The sequence below is a fragment of the Canis lupus genome, chromosome 25, assembly GCF_011100685.1.
Source record: "Canis lupus familiaris isolate Mischka breed German Shepherd chromosome 25, alternate assembly UU_Cfam_GSD_1.0, whole genome shotgun sequence".
NCBI lineage: Eukaryota > Metazoa > Chordata > Mammalia > Carnivora > Canidae > Canis > Canis lupus.
Window position 1 is genome coordinate 42,336,925 of NC_049246.1, and position 23,703 is coordinate 42,360,627.

General features: G+C 36.3%; 1 protein-coding gene across 17 annotated transcripts in view; it reads right to left on the reverse strand.

Moving 5' to 3' along the window:
- TRIP12 (thyroid hormone receptor interactor 12) overlaps positions 1-23,703 on the reverse strand; it is a 147,071-nt gene that overhangs the window by 77,790 nt on the left and 45,578 nt on the right. For 10 of the 17 annotated variants that reach the window (XM_038574078.1, XM_038574070.1, XM_038574067.1 and 7 more), the window contains 2 exons: positions 10,393-10,518; positions 8,757-9,559 (listed from right to left, as the gene is read on the reverse strand). In XM_038574078.1, the coding sequence (XP_038430006.1) occupies positions 8,757-9,559; positions 10,393-10,518 (929 nt within the window). The remainder of the gene's footprint in view (positions 1-8,756; positions 9,560-10,392; positions 10,519-23,703) is intronic. The other 7 variants (XM_038574084.1, XM_038574080.1, XM_038574083.1 and 4 more) reach the window with 2 other exon arrangements.

Sequence of the window (23,703 nt, forward strand, 5' to 3'; positions counted from 1 at the left end):
TCCCAAATGGAATTTTCTAAGCCAAGTTTTTATTTTCTAGTCAATGCATGGCAGTTTCATGCATTGATCTGGCAATACAAATTAAACACATTAGAAATGTGCAAAGATATTCATCTAAGCATTATTTTTAATAATGAGATACTGGAAGAGAGCTAAATGTCCAGTAATAGAGAATGGTAAAATAAACACAAGTATGGTAAAAAAAAAAAAAAAAAACTGCAGGAACACTAAATAGTTTTAACTAATAAGTATATGAACAGATTGGCATTTTATACTACTAGTGGGAATGTAAATTCACATATTTCTACAGGCAATTTTAAAATATATATCAATATTTTAAAAGAACATAACCAGAAATCTAACGAGATAATGATGTAAATCACAAAGCTCTAGTCAATCAAAAATATTTAGAACAATGTAAATGCCCATTAATTGGGAATGAGCTAAATTAGGATATGTCCACTTACAGCCATTCAAAGGATATAAACTCGGTTTTTTGAAAGGAAAAAGGTATAGTGTTGAGACAAATAAAGCACTTTGGTTTCTTCATACCTATAATACAGATACTACCTTATTCTATGGTCATAAAATAAAATTTAATGTATGTCACATGTCTAGCATGGAGTCTGGCTTATAATGGGCACTCTACTGTGAGTTAGAACAAGCTCCAAATTTTGAAAAAGTATGCGCATATACACAAAAGTACGCGCCTTCTGGCTAAAGACAACTGGACACATGCAATCACTCCTATACCCTCTCCAGAAACTCCAGTAAACTCACATTAAGAGAAACCAAAGCATAAATCCATAAGGATGAGAAGAATGGAAGAGATCACTATCACAACATAATTTTTAAGATGAAAAGTAGAAACTCCAGTCCTAGAAACTCCAGAAAACCGAAAGTAGAAAACAGATAAAATTATCAAGGAGAATGACACTCAGAATCCCACAAAGGTTTAGGAATTGATGGTACCAGTCAATGGGATGACTCTGGAATAAAAACTGAGTATTGGTTGACAGGCTGTTTATAAAGCAGTCAGAACCCTAACTTCCCCTCCCCCATTTGCATAGCTGGATAACTGTCTCTCTGCTGACCCAGCAAAACAGAAGACCTCTATTCTTCAGGAAAAAGAAATTCTCCATTCAAGCACACAGTTGTATCTAGGTGCGCCATACCAAAATGAGAGCTGGGGAGGGGGATCAGGTATAAATAGATTAGATGACAGATGGCCTCTTTCCCAGGCCTCTTTTCCTGCTCGGCCCCCAGATCTCGGTCAGTTCAGCTTTTACCTATAGGAAAGAGTGTAAAGGAATCTTCTCTGTGGAATTTCACCAAAGGAAAAAATCTAAAAATAATGATAGAAGATGTTTCGTAATGACTAGCCCAACCAGATCACTAGAGAATGGGTTTCAGTGAAATCTCCTCTATGTGCTTGGAGCCTACAGATTAGGTTTTTGGTTGCCCAACACTTGAGTATGAGGAAACCAACAGGAATTACCAAAACCTGAGAAAAATTCCCAGTATGAAAATCGAAACCAAACCAATCCTCCTCCCCAAAGACACTTCAAGAGGACCATGTAAAACTAACCATTAATGTCCTCCAAATAAATGCATCCATAATAAAAAGAAAATGAGGACAAAATAACCTCTTGAAAATAAAAACAAAAGAAAAAAAAAATCAATAGAAAGGCTGGAAGAAGTTGAAGAAATCTACCAGAAAGTAGAACAAAAAAGCAAAGCCAGAATGAAAACATCAGAACTTTCCAAGAGGACAATCATCCAAAATAATAGATCTAGAAAGAGAAAAGAAACAAGGATACAGTAAACAAGAATTCTGGTTTGCTTGGCTCTAACCCTCATTTTAAGGCTGAGTCCTGAGTCTTGGGGAATATCTCAGACCCAAGTGAAACCAGGACTGCTGGTGACCCTAACAAGAAATGAGACCAAATCCACAGCTGTGGCAGTATCAATGTTATGTCTAAATAATGGAGATAAAGATCTGCAAACTTCCAGAAAAATGGGTTATATATACAATAGATCAGGAATCAAAATGTTTCCAGTAATGAAAGCTTAAAAATAATGTGAATCTTCAAAATTTGTAAGAAAAATAATGTATAATCAAGCACTCTATAACCAATCAAACAAGTACCAAGGCTGTATACTTTCAGACATTCAAAATCTGAAAACAATAGAAAAGCTTTTAAGAATCTCATAAGCATTTTTTCTTAGAAAGCAAGTGGAAGAAACATTCCATCAAAACAAAATAGTAAACAAGGAAAAGACACATGGGATTTGAAAACAGAAAGCTCTGAAGAAAATAGCGAGGCTAAATAAAAGCCAAGAAGTAGGCATTAAAGAGCAGCCACCAGCAGCCTTATTTCTTCAGGACAATTTAACAAAAGGAAGTAGACAGCTTGAGAAAAGATTTAGACAATTACTAAGGAGTTTGAAGTAATGGATATACAGAAAAGGAAAACATCGTCAACAAAATAATGGTTTAAATCAGGAAAATAATATATAAGAAAAGTACCCTCCGACTCTGTAAATGGTACTTATGCATCCATCCAAACATTGGGCACTGATCATGACTGGGCAGAGAGGAAGTGTACACATGATGCTATTTGTGGGTACAGAGATATAATAACTCTTTCATAAAGGGCAGGCAATAGTGCTCAAACTGAAAAAACCCAACCAATAAACATATAAGCACATAATCTGTAAGTATGGAAATAAATACCAAAATAATCAGCAAAGGGAAAGGACAATGTGGCGGGAAAACTGCTGTTTTTTAAAACTTATGTGTAACTTTAGTAAAATGTAACTTGGCTAAATTAATTATGATTCTGACCTGGTGTACAAAAATACTATGATTCTTTAAATTTGCGATGTAAAATAAAGGCCTTCTGTAGGGCCTGAGTGGCTCAGTCATTTGAGCATCCTACTCTCAATCTCAGCCCAGGTCTGGAGATCAAGCTCCATATATGGCTCCCCACTCAGTGGGGACTCTGCGCTGCCCCCTATTTCCCTCTGCCTCTCCCACACTGGTGGGCACCTGTGATTTTTCTAATATAAATAAATCTTTAAAAAAATAAAATGTGAAAATAAAGCCTTGTGAACAAAGAGGTCAATGATATTTATTTCCATTCAGGATTCTTTTTTAATTTGGTGACCTATTTTCCTAAATTTAATTTATTTTTTAAATCCTCAAAATTATTAGGAATCGTTGGTAGTTTTTCAAAGTACTTACATATTAAAATTACTATAGCTTTAAATTGCTAAATTATTTTTAGCAGCTGTCTTACAATAAAGAAAAACTCTCAACACTCAATCCTTTTCCCTTTTAAACTCCTCAGGCAATACCTCAAGAGGTGAAAAGATAATTTAATTATTTAAACTCCCTGTGGATGTCCCTATAAGACTTTAGGTGAAACCAACAGTTACACTCTTAAACTCTTAAATTCTCTCCTGCTCAACACATTCTTATTTCTTCCCTCTACGCTAGGGATACAAAGAATCACCTCTCAGTCTCAGACTGATGATAGAGTCCTAATCTCAAATTACCCCTCCCAGAATTCTGCATCTGCCTGGTTCTTGTCTAGATCTAATAATGTCCACAGGCTGCATGCAAGTCACCAGAAGAACATGAAACTCAAGCTGGAATAAGCTTTTTAACTATTGCTGACTAGGTTATTATTAATAATGTGCACATGATGTACACTTAAATAATGAAAGGAAATCAGATCTACAAATAGACACAAAGTAGACATATAAAAATTTAAAAGTAATTTTTCCATAAATAAGTTCCATAACAGCTCAGATTTTGATCATACACTTTCTTGTATTACTATGCCATCCATCACCTCCTACTATTCAGACACTACATACTCTGATACAGTCCTATTACTTCAAGATTAGTTTCTTTTTAATTGAAGTTAGCAAAACAGATCTTGAAGCATACTAATTACAAAAACATTTTTAAATATATTAAAATATAAAAATATTTTCAAAAATCATGTGTTATCATTGCATTGCCCCACTGGTTTTACATTTATGCTACTTAAATTTGAAAATATCTGTTTGTTTATGTTAAACAGATAGCAAGAATAATTTCCCAATGCATATTAAAAATTGTCACATAACACTATTCTTTCTGGGGTACTCTCAAGACTTCTATCAACTGATACAGTGTGATCTTTGTCTCAGAGCTATTTTGATCAGTTGCAGCTGGCAAGCCACAGAGCTTTAGGAAGCCTATCACAAAAGTAGCTGTTTCCCTACTAGTCCTGCCAGCCCTAATTCCTCACCAGGAACTCTGTTAACAGTTGCTGAAACAGCACACTGGGAAAGGTCTTCCTGCTTAAATATGTTGACTAAATAAATGTATTTTATCATTTCCCATCAAAGTTTTCTCAGACCACTGCTGTCTCCCAAGATGGTCAAGCAAATCTGTAAAACACTAGGTGAAGCAGAAGTTACCATTATTTCCCACAGCCTTCAATGTATTAATGTAATCCTAAATCTCCTCCAGTAGTATTTGACCATGGGAAATGACTCCTACAATTTGGAAACAATTTATGATGACGTTTCAATGACCAACTCTATCGATGATTCTTTACCTTAGAAAACATATCATATTCTAATTGAGAGGTTCATCAATTCTTAAAAGGTGAAGAAAACATCATCTACCCAACTTGGAATGCTTTCTATTTCACAAAGTGGCCTACTCCATTTTTTGGATAATTTACAAATTCTGGTTCCTTGAGATATGCTCATCAGAAATCTGCCTCTCAACCTCTACCCACTGAATCTAACTAACTATGCCCCCATGTGCTGATGTTTGCAGGGGAGTGGGGGGAAATTCCTCATGCATAAAGAATCCTTCAAATACATGGCAATTACTCTCAAATCAGCATTGTATGTTAATATGGTATTTTATGAAGTTATTTTCACATATATTCATTTATTTATGCTTCACATAATGAATATTCTCCTTTTACAAATAAGATAAGGAATTACGTTGCTATTCTAACTACAGTTGCATGATTTGCCCAACCTCACAAAACTATAAAGAGATAACTTCAAATCAAGATCTTCCAAATCTAAAAATAGTTCTACCTTAAACTGATCCATGGCTGGGATTTATCAACCCTTCCTTCTCAAAAGGTTGCTGAATATAGCTTCTGTCTTAGATATTCAATTTCTGGGACGCCTGGGTGGCTCAGTGGTTGAGTGTCTGTCTGCCTTCAGCCCAGGGCGTGATCCTGGAGTCCCAGGATTGAGTCCCAGGATTGAGTCCCAACATTAGGCTCCCTCTATGGAGCCTGCTTCTCTCTCTGCCTTTGTCTCCGCCTCTCTATGTTTCTCATGAATAAATAAAATCTTAAAAAAAAAAAAAAAGATACTCAATTTCTACTGTTCTGAATTCTACAATGCATCTCATGTACTAACTACTATGCTAGGTCTCCTCACATTTATTCCTCACATAAGCTATTATGCCCATTTACAAGGAAAAGGTACAAACCTTCCCATGGTTGTCAGTTGATAAAATGCAGAATTAGGTTTCAAACTCAGGATTTTCACCTCTGTTAATAAGAGTTTTGTATCCCCAAAATACCATTACTTGAAACTCAAGAGATTCCCATAAAAAAACCTTATTTTGCCTCTATATCCTGAAGTAAAATTACCAACTATTGTCAATTCAATTCCAGTATTGTTTCCGGTATAAACTCTTTTCCTCAAGTGACATACGTAATCTTGCCTAAAATCCTACCTTGCTCTGTCCTTCCTAGATTTGGCTCACCTAATCTACTCAATCCTGTGCATCCTAGTCTCACGACTAACTCTGGAACTAGATGGTCTGGGTCTGACTCTTGACTCTATAGTGCTCACTTCGGCAGCACATACACTAAAAATCGGACTTTTTTTTGTCTCTAAAGCTTTTTGGTTCTATGACCATGGGCAGGCAGCCTGACCAGTGACCCTGAGTCTCCTTACATGTAATATGGAAATAATAGTATCTGCCACACAGGGCTGATAAGGAGTAAATGACATGATCCATGTTAAGTATTTACAAGTTATCAGGCACTTGTAAGGACATTACATATAAATATTCCCTACTATTTTGTTTTGAAATGTTTTTCACTTATTTGAAAATAGGCAAATATGTAGTGAATGGTAGGATATAAATCCATGGGTTCACACAATGTTCATTCCTAAAGATGAATCAATCCTAGAAGAATCAAATTGAATTTTATCTCCTCCACAGTCTTAATATCTCTTAATGACCCAAACATGGTGTGACAATACAACCCAGAGAACTAATGGGTAAAAAGTAAGTGGTGAACAAAAAGCAAGCAGTGGCTTCAAGTTACACATAGCCACCATCTTCCAACACTAGCTCTGCCATTTGTGAGATGTTACCGGGCAAATTATCCCACCTTTAAAAAAAAATTAAATAGACTGCATATGTAAAGTAATTGGTATTTATTAGATGCGAAATAAATGCTGGTTCCCTTCTCCTGTTTCAATAGCCTGGGCTATATTTAGACCTCAGGGTAGTGGTAGTGAAAATGGAAAAAGCAGTATTCGTGACCATACAACACACACAGATTTTGTAAAAGTGAGGAGGATAATACAAAGTGAGTTTTATCCATTAGTGAGCATGTGCAGAGTACGTTTCAGACTATCTGGTTTTATAAGTGGTACATGGGTCATATCAGAACTCTCAGTGCTTTCTCATTTACAGAAATCAAGGAAACTGCACCAGTGGTCAGGTTTTCTTTTAAAAATCATGTTAACAGGGCTCCTGGGTGGCTCGGTCAGTGAAGTGCCTGCCTTCAGCTCAGGTCATGATCCCAGGGTCCTGGGATGGAGCCTCATGTCAGGCTCCCTACTTGGCAGGGAGTCTCTCTCTCCCCACTGCTTGTGCACACTCTCTCTCTTTCAAATAAATAAATGAATAAAATCTTAAAAAAAAAAAAAAATCATGTTAACAGACTCCAAAGAAAAGAAAACTAGTGTCCAAGAAGAGTGGAGGACATGACAATCTGCGGTCCCCCTGGACCCTGGACCCTCCTAGAAATAAAAGCTGAAGGAGATAAGCTCTTCCAGTAAAGCATACTGGAAGGCTGAAAGTGAATTAGTGAATACCACTGAACGAGCTATGAACTCAACCTGGCCCAATGGCTGTGGAGGTCACAAAGCTGGGGGGGGGGGGGGGGGGGGGAGGGGTAGCGCGCGCATGCGCGCGCACACACACGCACGCACACACACACACACTTCTACTTCACTTAAAAACAGAAAAAAAGAGGTATAGAAGTAGAGATAAACTCCAATTGTCGAGAAAACCTTGGCAGGTCCAATGGACAGTTGACTGTCCCTTTTTAACTTGGCTTTTAATTCCCTTTTGACTTCAAGGTACCAATCTTAATCAAATATCTGTACCTTCAAATTAAAAAAAGATATTATAGATGTAAAACATATTTAAAATACCAAATTGAACACGATTCTACAATGTTAAAGATGTTACCTTCATGATAATCCTATGATACAGATTATACACAAGATTTTATGTAGTGTCTACTAGTATTACTGTCAGTTTATATAATACTGAATAAAATGGAAATACAGATATTAGGGTTAAAGGAAACAGAGCTAACAATTGGGTCTGGTTCAACAGTATGTTAGGTCAACCCATTATTAGCTAAACCTTGACAAGAATACTACTGTACTACATAAAATTTTCAAAAACCAAGAAAATATTCTAGTTCTATCAAAATATAAATCAAAAAATGTTCTATGAAGGCAAAAAAGAAAAAAAAAGATGGTGAAAAGCAAGCTTCCTGGATAAATATTACAAAAACTAAATGCTTAAATTGTACATAAGTCCTGTATTATTGCATTTGTGTTTTTTGGATTTCTCAAAACAGAAAAAAGAATGCCCTTCAGCATTAATGCAATCACGTAACTGAAAAAGGCCACCACCAGCTCCAATCAGTTCTAATGACTTGAACATTTGGCTTCCCTGAAGAAGTCTTTAGAAAAAAAAAAAAAGAGAGAGAGAGAAAGAAATGTGCCTCAAGATCCCCATCTCCTGTCTAGTTTGTTTTTTCTGCTTAAAACATATTATTCTCAAGTGTTAGTTCCACTCCACTGTTCAAGAGAGTAATACTCTTTCCCATTTAATGGGACCAGAGCCCAGCATATGGAATGTAAGAGGTATTCGTCTTTAGACTAAGCTCTTTAAAGGTCAGTAAGTACGACATGGTTTAAGTTATACTAGGATACATTTATTCTGAAAATTTAGCTCAGTATTTCCATAGATCATGAATGTATCAAAAGAAAACAAAAAAAAATCCCACCATTTGATTTTTTTATCATGGTCAAAAGCAATTCATAACTGAAATTATTTTGTCTGGTTATAGAAGAAGATCCAACTTGATGGCCCACCCTGATAATAGTATATAACTCTGTATTGGTGCCATAAAGATAAAGATACAGACACTACAATGTGACCATTCAGAAATAAGAACACCTCATATCTGATCCTTCTTCCTAAAAGTAAATGTAGTATCAATTATTAGGTACTATTGAGCTATGAGCGGATATAGTAATAAACCTAAGACTACTTCAAGCTGGAAAAACAAACAAACAAAATAAATCTGACTACACCGAAACATACTCACTTTCAAAAAACCAAGAAAATTTTCCATGGGGGTGGAGGGGTAGGAGGAGAGAAGATGCTTCCATGCACTTACTTGCTAATTTGGCCTGTAATCCAGAAGGTCCAGGTTTTGATGTCTCTGACTTAGAAGACCCTGGAAGAGACAGTTTGGTTTTAGGAAGGCTAACTTTAGGGCTGAAACGAGCAGCCCAATCGAATTTTGAAGAGCCACCAGTTTTACTCTGTTCCTTTTCCCTGCTACTTCTTCTGGGACTGGGACTGGATGCTGAACGGGAACGCCTGGCCTTGCTCTGGTCTTTTCCTTGTTTCACCCTGGCCCCTGGTGGTACAGTGGAGGAGGCCGAGGCGACAGCAGAAGATGAGGAGGAAGTAGAGGCAGCGGAGGAAGAATCAGTGATGGTGCTGCACCCAGCTTTGGCCGAGGCGGCGGATTTTGAAGCCAGCTTGGTGGGTTTTGCAGATCTCTCTTCGGCACCAGTTGACTCAGACACAGAACCACTCTTTAGACAAGAACTCTCTGTCCTCTTTCTTTTCTGACTCCGTGAGCCGCCGGTGGCCCCACTCTTTCTGGTGTGAGCCTTACTTGTTGATGGCGACTGTGCAGATTTCAGTTGTTGCTCCTGGTCTAAATGTCTCTTCTTCGACTTACTATGTGGCTTATTTGTTTCTGAGGGAGATTCAGTATGCTGAAGTGCTTTTGGTTTTTTGGCAGAGCTAGGAGAATTGGTCCTGTTGTAGTCTGGACTAGCACTGCGTTTCACTCCTCGAGAATTGTCTTTCTTAGGCACCTGCCCCGTTTTTTGCCTTTCTGAAGTATTGGCTCTGTCTGGATCCTCTGGTTGTGGAACTATGACAGCAGATGATGAACTGCAGCTTCTGAGAGGCCAGAGAAGAAGAGAGTTACTATCAGCCTGCCATCATTACCTTACCATATAAATTAACTTCTCAAATCTATGCAAATTAAGTGCTTTTAAAAAATTTTTTAAAGTGCAAAAGTTTTCCTGATTAAATCCAGAGCTAAATAAAAACAGGTTTTCAAATGGTTCAAAATTGGGGGAAAAAAAAACAGGTGTGACTTTGGTTGGTTAAATATTTGATTAAAAGATCAAATATTTGATTAGAAGATCAGAGTAATTCTTCAGCCCAAATATTACGGGCACTAACCCTCCTATTCACAAAACAAGAATTAAGATTATAAGAAAAAGAACGCTTAGTAGTTCAGAACCAGTTGAAACTAGAATACTGATGCTCTGCTCAAAAATACAACTTCTATGTCAAAGCTTGAAGTAAAAACCTATGTATGCACTTTCAAAATGAAGGTAAGAAAATCTTTTAGTATCATTCCTTCCTAAAAGACTCTTGCCAATTATATCTTAAATCTCTGGCTCTACCAATAAAAAATCAAAACAAAAAACTACCAAAAAAAAAAAAAAAGGCCAAGGTAAAATGGCATTTTGTATGCCTATAAAATATTTGTTAATCAAAAGAGGAACCTTATGGTTCTCTATACAGGGAAAAAATGCATTGTCTAGAGCCTGCTGTGTTGACATCACTGCAAAGTAAACTATTAATCCTCAAAGTTACATTCAGGGAATAATGAAAACACATAGCGCAACATTTTGGGATAAGCTGCTGAATTTTAATATTATGCAATGATTGAAATGCAAATAACTCTGCCTTGAAAATGTACAAGCAACGTGAAGATTTACCTTTTAGAAAGGTGTCCCCTTGACAGTTCAGAAGTAGTATTAGACTGCACTTTGGGTGCCTTAGAATTAGATTTTCTACTCTCAGGAGGGCTATATCCCTTATGTTTTGCCTGCCCTAAATGTGACCTGTCAGCAGAAAATCAAAACAGAAATCTATCAGGAAACTGAGATGCAAATACAGTATTGAAAAGTGAAATGTTTTCATTTTTTTTAGTCTCCCAATTCTTCATTATTGACCCTACCCTTTCCCCCAAATATTTCCACAATTAAATTATTTTTCTATCAAATAATCTTGCGAAAAAAAACTTGCCTTAGAACCAACACTTCAATACCCAAGGGTGCAGGTCTTTTATTAACCAAGTTTCATGACTGAATAGCAGTATTATAGTTAAATAAGCAATAAAGAATTTTTCAAAAATTGTACTGCAAACTCGCATAAGCTAAATGTTTGCAAAAAGCAAAGCCAACCTTTAGATCTAAGTACTACTTTTATTTTTTTTTAAATACTACTTTTAATAGATAATGGGAGTATAACAGCTTAAAAGTTTTATGGAAGAGGGAATCTGTGATCCCACAATGATACTGATTCCCAATTTGTAGGTAATTCAGGTTAGCACAATAAATGCAGAAACAGATGAAATCAATTCTCAAACTGATTTTACACAGAAAATCATTAGAAGTACTATACGGTAAATAAACTTACATGAAATCGACAGAATATTTGCTAAGAATGTAATGCACTAAGAAAGTACACCAAAAACCAAGTCCTAGAGAAAAAGAATTGACCACAAAATATTCCAAACACATCTAGAGAGTCCATCACTGATATACAGTTGGTGCCAGCATTGTTCTAAGAGCAAGTTTGCAGGACATGAAAACTGTTTTCAGTTGTTAGATTTTTTTTTAACCTCAGGCAATGATTACATTAGATTTACATAAGCAATAAAAAGAGAGCATGCATTAATATATAGCCGGAAAAGCTGGTGTTACAGAAGTGAGAGATATTAACCTTAACAGATACAACTACTGTAATTCACAGCCAACGTTCACCCTTCACGTAAATAACATTAAAAGAGCATATTCTAATTAGAATAACAAAGTTTCATTAACACCAAAGCTGTTTATTTTGTTAAAAAATATTTAAGGCTTTCATTCTGAGTATCATCTCAAAAGAACTTAGAAATAAGTCACTGAAACCTCACATGACGATTCTAATTGAATCTGTAAGGATACCACACAGTTCTTAACATATCATACAAGTTCCACCACTTCTTCAAAAAGATGCTCTAAGGTTTCTCGTCTCTTATTTTTTTCTTCCATTTTTCCAGAAGAGTTCAATACTGGATTCTTGAAAGAAGATATGAAATTAGCTTCTCAATAAAAAGAAATATTTCTGGATCCGTAGTATCATTTTCATTTTTAAGATTTTAATAAACGATAGACTAGCACTTTCTAAAGACATACCGGCACAGATAAACTACTTAAAAACTCTATTAGTCTTTAAGTGTCTTAGTCTTGACTGTAGTAATGAATATAACTATTTTTCAGGGTACAAATATTTTTTCTGAGTCTAGCCACGCTGAACCCTGTAAGATTTACCCACTGTGATTTAGTTTGCCTTTTTCCTAGACATTTTTCCAATACAGACTGAAATTATGTTAACCCATGAGTTTCATAGGAGATTTAATTTCTAGGAATTGCTTCTTGTTTTTGTCACATAACTAACAGATCTGAGAGTTCTATTAAAAAAAAATAAAATTGAGTAAATTTTCAAATCATTCTATAATTACTTTTTTAAAGGTATAATGCTTTGTTTTCAGGGTATACAATTTAATACTCACGGAACAATAATTATAAATTATGTGATTCAGGTTCTCTGTATTCTCATTTTAGTCAAGTTTGCTAAGGATTAATTTTTAATTAAATCACAATTTCTACTCATTATAAAATTTAAAATATCTTTTGCTATATTCCCTGATTATAATTTAAAAATCTTTAAAAGAAAACTTTATCCAGAGTTAGACTACTTTGTGGTAATGTTCAATTAAATATTCAAATGGAAATCTTAAAGAATGTATATCATAATATATTCTTAGTTAATAACTGCAGGGTGGGGAGCCGTGGGCAGGAATTCATTCTTTGTCAAAAAAAATCTGACCAACATCAACTCAATGCTGACAGCCCTTAATTGTTCCTGGCCCTTAAACACTTCTAACTTTAAAGCCACTTTAAACTCCTGAATTTCTGTTGTCCTTACACCTTCAACTAAAAAAGAATTTACCAGGTTAATACTCAATATTTGGTTACAAAAGTAAAAAAAAAAAAAAAAAAAAATTCACCCAACTTAGAAAGTGAAACTCCCCAAACTAGCTTAAAACCAACAATCCTCTCAATGACCTGACTGAACCTCTCCTAAAATTATTTTCAGTTTAACATTTTCGCTGAAGACTACATAACATTTCAAAATATACAATACTGATCACCACTGTCCTTTCACCTATTGTTTAGCAGGGTCTTAATATATTTTCCGTCAACGGCAGTAAATGTTTTGGCTTTGTGGGCAACACTAGGTGTCAAAAAGCAGGTTTAAACAGTATGTAAACAAATGGGCATGGTTATGTTCCAATCAAATTTTTATTTACAAAAACAGGCAGGAAGCTGGATCTGTCCCACGGGTTATACAGTTTTCCACCCCTTGGATTACCACAAGAGAGTAAGCAACCAGATGGTACCATAAAGAAACAATATGGGGCCTCCCAAAGTGTGGGGCTCTGTTTTATTATGCCCATTTATAAATTATTAATGCTCAGAATACCGTAAAGCAAATCTCCATAAAATAACAACACCCAATCTAGAATAGCCAATTAAAATATCACAAGCTTCAGCACTCAAAAAGCCTTGGTGCCTTTTAGCTCATTTCACCAACTCCTTCATTTATCAGACCTTAATGCTCAACATTAATTTTTATTAAACAGCATAATCTAAGACCCAGTAAAATTTATAACCACTACAAATCAAATTTGCAAGAATAACACAGTAAAAGTCATGACAAACTCTTTTAGCACCAGAATGAGCCCATTTAGTAAATTACAGCCCAAGGATACATGGATAAAGTGGGTGGGGCTGGATATTCAGGAACATGTCTATCATCCTATATTCCTGGGGGGGGGGGGGGGGGGGGGATCTCACTTTCTGCACAATCCCTCGCTAAAAATAACCAGGCTAATGGTGAAAATAAGATTGGGCACAGAGCACTCAAACCTATGTTATTTTATAATCATGTTCTGACTAAAACATCACCAATTTTAAAGATTAAATCTCCATAACATTTGCACCAATAATCACAGTTGGCTCACTCTTTGGAATCTTATTTTTATACTTTCTTCTTTTAAGTGTGAATTTTTTAAGACATTTTCTCTTAAGACAAGTTTCAACAAAATTAAAAATATGATTCCGGGGGAGGCTTTCCTTTTTCTCATTTTCTTTTGTTATAAATACAGGAGTAAATGGTCTTGAACTTCCTTAGTGTTCAACAGTGCAAAGTGTAGTGGTTCTGGAACTCATCAAATCTAGCTATTTCTTGCATGAAGTGATTTCTGTAAGATTTTCAAGCTTTTTTGTAACATCATCATAGATTACAAAATCTTACATGCTAATTGAAAGTCTATCCCATTTCAGTTCATATATTAACACTGTAGGAAAAACTGCTTATGAACCAACACCATTTCCACGTTATACTGACATCATTTCCCTATTTAGCAAGTGTATGTGGGCCAACTCATGTTAAAGAAACCCAGATTACAACAGAACAGACCAATCAACTCCAGGTTACATGCTTTCAAGACTCAAATGCCTCTTGAGGACTTTTAGGCAAATCATAGTGACCACCCCCTTCTAGATACCTCCATTTACTTTTACTATCATTTAATAAAAGTATTTGAAGTCCAAAGGATTAAAAACCATCTATAATCCAGAGGACATTAAAAAAAGACAAAAAGCCAAAAAGCTTGTATCAAAGAGCTCATTCTTAATGGTAGGGAAAATGAGTGGCTAGTTATAAGTACTTACATCGCAGGTCTTAAATTTTGCTTGAAATTAATTTTCGTGCCAGACATATTCACAGTTCAAATACATGTACATACTACCAAACATAAATGACTTGGGGCTTAATTAAATCTCCAAATTTGTTTTTTTTTATGTGCATACAGACATGCATGCATTATTATGCTCTGTATTTTATGTACACACAGTATAATTTTATCTTCTATAAATCAAATGCTTGGTTCATAATGTTCATAAATTAAATGTTTTAAATAAGTCCATTTTCAATAATCAGGGTGGAAAAGCTTATTTAAATCACTTTAAACAAAAAACTAGTATTCTCAACAGAACGTACTGTTTTTCTGTTTCAATCATAAAACAGAAGCTGATTAGTCTGACCAATGTTCCTATGTTTAGTTATGGCAAAATGTTAGCCCAACTGATTCTTTAATTTCCAGTAAAGAACTTCTTTTTTAAACAGCAATGTTTTAAATATCAGTGGTTCTCCCTCTAGGGAACATTTTAAAAACATGTCAAGGAACGGAGTGCTATTGCCATTTAGCAGATGTGGATTAGAGGTAAGAGATGTCATGCAATATATACAACAATCAGACAAAATTAAAAACTGTCCATGACCCACAGATTTCAAGTAGCTTTGGTAATACAGGAAAACTTATGAAAAAACTTGAAATCTGGCAGAATATAGGTAAAATATATGCTCATAATTAATTTCTCAGCTTATATTTATTTTGCATCATTTTTATATACATTTATTTCTCCAGTAATCCATGGGAATCAACAAAAGATTACATTTTTTGCAGCTTTACCAAGGTCATGTATCATTCTGGAAAAGTCTACAATGAAAATGCTTATGGCATTTATTATGTTGCTGTAGCTGTCACATTCAATAAATTCAAATACAGATGCAAACATCTGAATACCCTGCCCTCATGTGTCAATGCACCCAAGCATTTACCTACTGAAATATCTTTTGTTTTCCTTTTACTGTTTATTTTTACCCTTGTAAAATGCTTGTACATTTTATATATTTAGAAACATCTTATGTTTCTAAACTGTTTAGGCAGGTATTTTGTACTTAATTCATTCCAAGTTAACACAGGGACGTCATAATAAAGATGCCAATATTATATGATACACATTAAGAGTGGGAGCATTAGATCAGAAAGAACAGAGTTGAGAACTACTGTAACAGGCTACTCATTTTAACAGATTTGTTAGGTTTGCAACTCAAATATATGCAAGTCATGACAAGGCATATAAATATGGATAACACAGTCAAGTTCCCATCCTCAAAGAGGTCAGTGCCTCATAAAATAAAGTGATCTACCAGGTGCTATAAAGTTCCCAACAAAGGGAGAAATACTTCTAGCAGAATACAGGCTTTACAGACTATATGGCATTTAAACCACACCCTCAAGAATGAAAACCTGAAGAAAAAGAACATTCGAGTCAAAAACGGAGTATAGGCAAAGGCACAGGCAAGAAAACATGAAACCCACTGACACCTGGCAAATGATATGAATTTCCCTGAGCACAGAGCTACATTAGGAAACAAGGTTGAAAGGACAGGCTAGGGCTTAAATGCCTTGTCAAAGGATCTAAATTTTGTCCTTTGCTAACAGTTTGCAGTGAGAGACTGACAGGGTTAGAAACAGTAATGCAAAAGCAAAAACTCTGTATGTTTAACAATGTAAGTAATACCAAACTATAGTGAGTACTTTGCTGTGTAACAAAAACAAGGCAGAGGGATTGAGCGTAATCAAAAGTGTGGAAAAAGATGCCCTCAACAGGGAACTCTACAGCTCAATATACTTTCACTCCCCACATGTCACAAAGAAGTTGAGTAAGGAGTATAACCACCAAGGTAATCCAAAGTAAATTAGTGATTAGTGATAGATTAGTGATTTGGTATTACGTATTTCATAAGCTAGAGAGCCTTTTTTTAACTACAGAAGTAAAAACTTATTAAGATAGCCACAGAATACACACTTTTAAAGGTGTGATTATGTGATAAACATTAATTTTTTAAATGCATTATCCAACTTAATCTTCAAATGACATCCAAGGCAGGTCCATTTCCATTTTAAAGATGTAGGAAATGAGGCTGGCACGAAAATCACTTTCCCACCATAGGCAGGTGGAAAGTGAGACTGCGTCCAGACATTGACTCCCTGAAGCTGAAACCCTGCAGCTATACCTAGGGACTTGGAGTCAAAGGAAAAGGCCTACATCAACAGCTATGAAATTTTTCCTGTCCATGGTGGTATTTCTGTCCCTAATTGTATATATGTCAAATTAAGTGGCTTAAGGCTTTGCAGATGATATATGATTAAAAAAAGGAAGAAAGAATGGCAAAAAAGGAGTCTTCCTGCTTTCTTTTGCTTTCCCTATTACCAAGGAACAGCCTTCCATGTGTGATGCTAAACTTGCTGTTCAACTATGGAAGGAGCATTTGTATATATTCCTTTTTTCTTTCACACCCATACTCTTCCAGGAAAGCATTCTGATACTCAGAAAGCACTTGTAAAAACTGGGGTGTGGAACAGCAGATTCCCTCAATATGGAGGAAAAGAAGACTCAAAGCAAAGCCTCAGTTAAGGATACAAAATCATCCATGGCAGCTGACATCTTACAGGTTTCCAATATGCTTATGATGTGACTTTTAAATACAATCACACATTTGATGATTAAAGCAATAAAAATCTATACTGCAAAGAAAATTACACAACACCTAAGATACTATTTTGTTGGTCCAAAAAAAAAAAAAAAAAACTTAACAGAGGTAACTATTAAGAATCCAATGTGCCTAACTTCCAACTACAAAAAAGTAGCCTCTGTTCCTCCTTAGACCAAGCTGTGCCAGTGATGAACACAACATTGTAAATCTTGCCTCCCAGCCCAAAGGCCTGGTGGGACGACTGGCCTTCTCAGCATTACCAAAGCAGCGCTAGAAGTGAGCCTGTGCGTACATGGCTAGGTGGCTAAAACTCAAGAGTACCTAATTATAGTAGTATAATATTCACCATAACTGAGAGGAGGAAGCTAACAAGTTACCTAACTCTACTGTTCATTTTTATTAAAGTGGTTTCAATTTAGTCCTAAGAAACAAGGAGGCCATTTTCACACCACACTAACCATGTCTCCCATTAACATTCTCCTCCTCCCAAAGAGATTAAAGCTTGAACTTCCACCTGCCTCAGCAAAGGTCAGGATAAAAAAAGAGACAGAAGATACACAACACACAACAAATAGAAAAAAGGTATCTGTACTGGTGAATTAAGTAGAAGATCGAAGAAAACACACCATACATACCCATGGCTCTGCTGTACCAAACAGTTTCAGGAAGGGAACAAAAGGTCTGTTGTAGACATGGCAGTAAGAATTAAAAAAAAAAAAAGAAAAGAAAAAAAAGGCTTTGACAGCCTTTGACAGCTATGATGTGCAGTTTACAAATAGTCTTTTTCTCCTCTGACCAGAACACAGGGTAGGGAGGCACTTGCCAAACTACTTGGAAGCTATGCACAGCCATTTAGCTTGTTCTGTCAAGGGAATGTAAGAGGAAATGAATCCCTTCTGGGGGAAGCCTTGGACAGCCAGAGGGCAATTCCCCACACCCCCTTGCCAGAGCAATGCTAGTGAGTCCCTGAATGTGCAGATCTAAAGAGTCTGCAACTGACTCGGTATGGACATGTCTTCTGGTGGCTAGATTGTTAAATACAAGAAGTATCTGGCTGTTAGTTCCTATAGCATACAGCCCACCCTTATGTAGCCCATTTCGACCCTGCCCTATTTCAAATCTGCCTTCACTCGAATCATCTTTTCATGATCACTTCCATAAAAGACTGTCACATTTCTGTGCCTAGAAAGGTCAAAGAAGTAAACCTTATTTTGAGCCCACGCTATTATTTGTTGAACACCTACCACTTCAGGGCAAAGTAACAAGTAGCACAAAAAATGAGAAATAAAATCCACACCCTCTAAGTAACTAATGATACCACATGTCAAGTAGAGACAAATATAGCTGACATGTACCACCTGCTTTGCAACTGTTTCTTCAGCCTTCAGAGCTCAAATCAATGAGGTCATCGCTAGATATGTTTCTCACCTGACTCTAATAATCACCTCCATGCCCATCTCCCCTACTGAGTTGGAACAGCTTATGATAAAGGCTTTCTACTCTCATTTTTATGACTAGTTTGAGCATGGTGTTTACTAGCCTGGTTATCTACAAATGGATAAATACAATCTTATACTGAGTTTGGATTGCAGGTACATTATGGCAAGATAGGACTCTTTAAAGCCAAAAGAGGCTTTATTAAAATAATACACACATGAGGCACCTGGATGGCTCAGTCAGGTTGAGTATCCGACTCTTGATTTCAGCTCAGGTGATGATAGAGATCCTCATCCGACTCTGACCTCAGGTGATGATAGAGGTCCTCATCCGACTCTGACCCCAGAGTCTGCTTGAGATTCCATCTCCCTCTGCCCCTCCCCCTGCATGAGCTCTCTCTTTCTCTCTCAAATAAATAAAATCTTTAATAATACACATATATCTCCAGATTCAAAACAACAGCTAAATAACCAAACCTAGAGAAGACAAGAGTCAATACAGTTCTAAAGAGCTAAGGAACTCGGGCACCTGGGTGGCTCGGTTGGTTAAGCATCTGCCTTCTGCTCAGGTCATCCCAGGATCCTGGGATCAAGCCCCACATCAGGCTTCCTGCTCAACAGGAACTTCCCTGCTCTTTCTCTCTCTCTCAAATAAAATAAATTAAAAAAAAAAAAAAAGAATAAGGAACTCAAACTTGACAGAACTTTAATAAACACACACTAATATAGTTGCTTTTCTCTGCCTGTCCATCTTCCCTAAGGCACGAGATATGCAGTTGACAACTTAAAATTCACATCTTCTCTTTGCTACCAGGAGGAGAAAGCTTCCAATTTGAATCATGTGACCACCACATTCCCACCAATGAACCATCAGACAAATGGAGGACTGCAGATTCTCCTAGCTTTGGCAAAAAGCCACGCAATGGGCAGCCAAGAGCAGAGTACGATCATGTTGGAAAAGAATGACTACCATTCAAACTGCAGGGGTGAAAGAACTGAGGGAGATAATTCAACAAAAGAGGGTTACTGTTACAAGAGGGGCTCACATCAGCTGAGTGACTTTAAAGGGTCAGTTCTACTGTATATTAGTATGAAGGGAGATTCACAACATATATAAACTTAACTGGTATGCTTATGTTGAAAATATTCTCAGATCTCATTCCTTAAACTTATTTTCCCAATGTTTAACCTCATTACTATAGAAATACCAATAAAATAAATATGATTTTTTTCCTTATCAAATTAACAAGGTGAAAATAACATGAACAGAATGATGAGAAAACACTCCTTTTCCTGATGATAAGTAAACGGGTGAAAAAAAGCTGACCATATGTGAAACAGGTTGACCATAAAAAACTCCCTTTGCTCAAGCAACTTCACTTCCGGGAACCTATCCTTAAAGGACACCTGAAAAACGAACATTTAAGCATGAGCAACAACCTTCCTACTACAACCATTTAACTATCCAAAAACTATAAAGTAATTTTGGAAACTGTTACACTTGATTCAGTAAATCATATAGCCATTTGTAAACAATTACCAAAAAAAATTGTAATGTGAGAAAATGTTTGTTAGAATGCTGAGTTTAGGAAAAAGCAGGATCCAAACTGTATTTACACTGTGATCGGCTATATGCTAAATTGTATTTTCAAGACAGATAAAAATCAAACTGTTAACACAAACTTATCTCTAGATATTCATGTCCTTTTTGTGCTTTTCTATATCCCATCTGATTGAAATAGATTTTTTTTCAATTGAAATAGATTTTAAAGCAAAACATATTTACTTTCTGTACAATTAACACTGGCTCAAAAATGTTTTTAAATCCCTGCTCTGACAATATTAACAAAAAGTTATTACCTATAGATCTCATAACTGGGCAGCCCGGGGGCTCAGCGGTTTAGCGCCGCCTTCAGCCCAGGGCATGATCCTGGAGACCCGGGATCGAGTCCCACGTCAGGCTCCCTGCATGGAGTCTGCTTCTCCCTCTGCCTGTGTCTCTGCCTCTCTCTGTCTCTCTCATGAATAAATAAATGAAATTTTTTTTAATCTCATAATTGAGTTTTTACTTTGTAATAAAGAATTTAAACTTTGCAAATTTTTTTTAATTTTTTTTTAATTTTTATTTATTTATGATAGTCACAGAGAGAGAGAGAGGCGCAGAGACACAGGCAGAGGGAGAAGCAGGCTCCATGCACCAGGAGCCCGATGTGGGATTCGATCCCGGGTCTCCAGGATCGCGCCCTGGGCCAAAGGCAGGCACCAAACCGCTGCGCCACCCAGGGATCCCACTTTGCAAATTTTTTTAATGGGACTGAGAAGGTAGAGTGGAATAGATTCAAAAATTTCCTTACTCCATTAAAAAAAATCTGACAGAGAGGGGCAGCTGGGTGGCTGTTAGTTAAGCATCAGACTCTTGATTTTTGGCTCAGGTCACAATCTCAGAGTCTTGAAATCAAGGACTACCACAGGCTCCATGCCAGGGGCTGGGGGGGGGGGGGGGGCCACGCCTGCTTGAGTCTCTCTCTCTCTCTCTCTCTCTCTCTCTCTCGCTCGCTCCTCTCTCTCTCCTGTCTCTCTCCTTACCCCCTAGCCCTCTCTCTCAAAAAATAAAGAATCAGGCAGAGAACAAAAAAGAGAAGAACAGAACAGCTATAGCTCAAAAAACTATGGAAGAGAAAGAAAGAAATCATAAAGGAGGAAAGGAGGAAGAGGTCTAGTTCATTTATGGATAGAGAACAAGGATAGGGAAAAACAGAGCAGAGAAAATCAAGGGAGGTTAAAATATATACCAAAGATCCTAATTTCTATTAAAAATGAATGAAAATTGTCCTTCTAAAAAGAAAAGCTAAGTGACCTTGATTTGGGGAAGGGCAGGAATGGTCACAGGAAGGAAAGTTATGCAAAGACAGCTTGATCCAAGTTGGGGGGGCGGGGGGGGTGGCAGTAAATTAAAAAAAAATGGGTGAATTTAAAAATTCTAGGAGGGAGAAATTGCTACTTAGGTCCTCATCTGAATGACCTAATATTCTTCATTATACATACTTCATCTCTCCTCCAAGTCTATCATATGGATTAAGTGGTTTGTGCAGTATAAACAGTTCAGCATAATGAAAATAATCACTGACTTTAGAGTTCCTGGAAATCAGGTCCTGACTCTACACACTAGCTGTATAAAGTTGAGCAAACTACGACATTCAGAGAACAGGGGTTACATATTTATTAGCACACAGAGCTTATGTGAGTCTCTACTGAAAGAACACGTATAAGAAAATTTTAGCTTAAAACAGGCCATAAAGTGTGCTGTTGTTGTGGATGCTGATATTAGCATGAGTGGAGGTACTGTGTCACTAGGAGCACATTTTCAAGACCAGGTCTATTTTTGAATCAGAAGCCACAATAACAACATTTTACTTAGGAAAGCCAATCAACAGGCATCAGAAAAAGAAAATGAAAACACAGTTGTAATTACTCCCTCTTAACTTACCCCAGTCCTCTCTCACCCCCAAAATCACCAGACAGATTTCTCAGAGGTTAGATCACTTCTAGTATAGCACACTCTACAGGGTTTCAACTGTAAGCCTGGTCTTTGATAAAAAGGTTCTTTCCAGGTCAGAGATTCTATCATGAGCAAAGAATCAAGAAGGGAAAATAAAATTCAAATGAATAAATATCTCCTAATTTGCATTCTTAGTCAAACCAGTAATATTTTTCTGGCTAATATTCTAAATTTGCATGTCCTGATTCATAATTATACTTATCCATACAAAAATGAGGAAAATATATATATTACTAAATTATGGTATAGCTATACACGGAACATAAAGTCATGTTTTTTAAACAATTCTAGGGACACAGCAAATGACACAGATGATACTGGGTTTTAAATGAGGGGGGGGTTGGAGTTGGGGGGTGGTAGGAATTGGCCCTCTTTTTGTGCTAGTTTCGCCAGGAAATGTTTTTTGAAAACATGCAAAAGCTGAAACAATAAGAAATGAAATGGGCTACATTATTAAAAGGGAGAAGGGATGAAAGTACAAAAACCCTCATTTAACTCTGCTTTATATTCTTTAGCATGTTTTCTGCCATTCCAAACACATTTTTAAATTTTATACTTATCCTTCACAATTGAGCATACAATTTTTTTTTTCAAATTGTTATTACTGAAGTATGGTTGGGAATATTAGCTTCAGGTGTACAACATAGTGATCTAACAACTCTATATACATTACTCAGTGCTCCCACACTAAGTGTGGTCACCATCTGTCAACTATAATACAATACTATTACAATGTGGTCCACTATATTCCCTCTGTACTTTTCACATCTGTGACTTATTTTAATACTGAAAGCTTGAACTTTTCATCCCCTTCACCTATTTCAACCAACCTGCCACCCATCCCTCTCCCCTCTGGCAACTATCAATTTGTTCTCTGTAGGAGTCTGTTTCTGTTTTTAGTTTGTTCATTTTGTCTTTAGGTTACACATAAAACTGAAATCATATGGTATTTGTCTTTCTCTGACTGATTTAATTCAATCAGCACAATTCCCTAACTCCATCCATGTTTTTTCAAATGGCAAGATTTCATTCTGTTTTTTAGGCTGAGTACTATTTCCATTGTATACATATAACCACATCTCCTCGACCCATTGTTAGAAAGATGGATGTTTAGAGGTTACTTCCATATCCGGGCTATTATAAATAATGCTACAGTGAACAGAGGGATGCATATATCTTTTGGAATTAATGTTGTTTTCTTTGGGTAGATACCCAACAGTATAATTACTGAATTGCATTTTATTTTCTACTTTTAATTCTTGAGGAGCCTACATACTGTTTTCTGCAGTTGGTGTGTGCACCAACTGAACATGTTATCACTGACAGACTTAAAGCAAATAAACTATAGCAAAATTGTGCCAATCTACAAATCAACAGAGTTCCATCTTGATTTTAAACTAATACATCATATGACTAATATTAACCACTTCTATTTGTTTCCTGCTATTTTTAAAATATAAGGCAATAAAATATTTAACACCAACATACAGAAAAAAAGATAATGGTGCTGAAACAGCATTGTGGATTTTAGAACTAGTATACTATATGAAGACCAAAATTGTTTGTCAGTCATACAC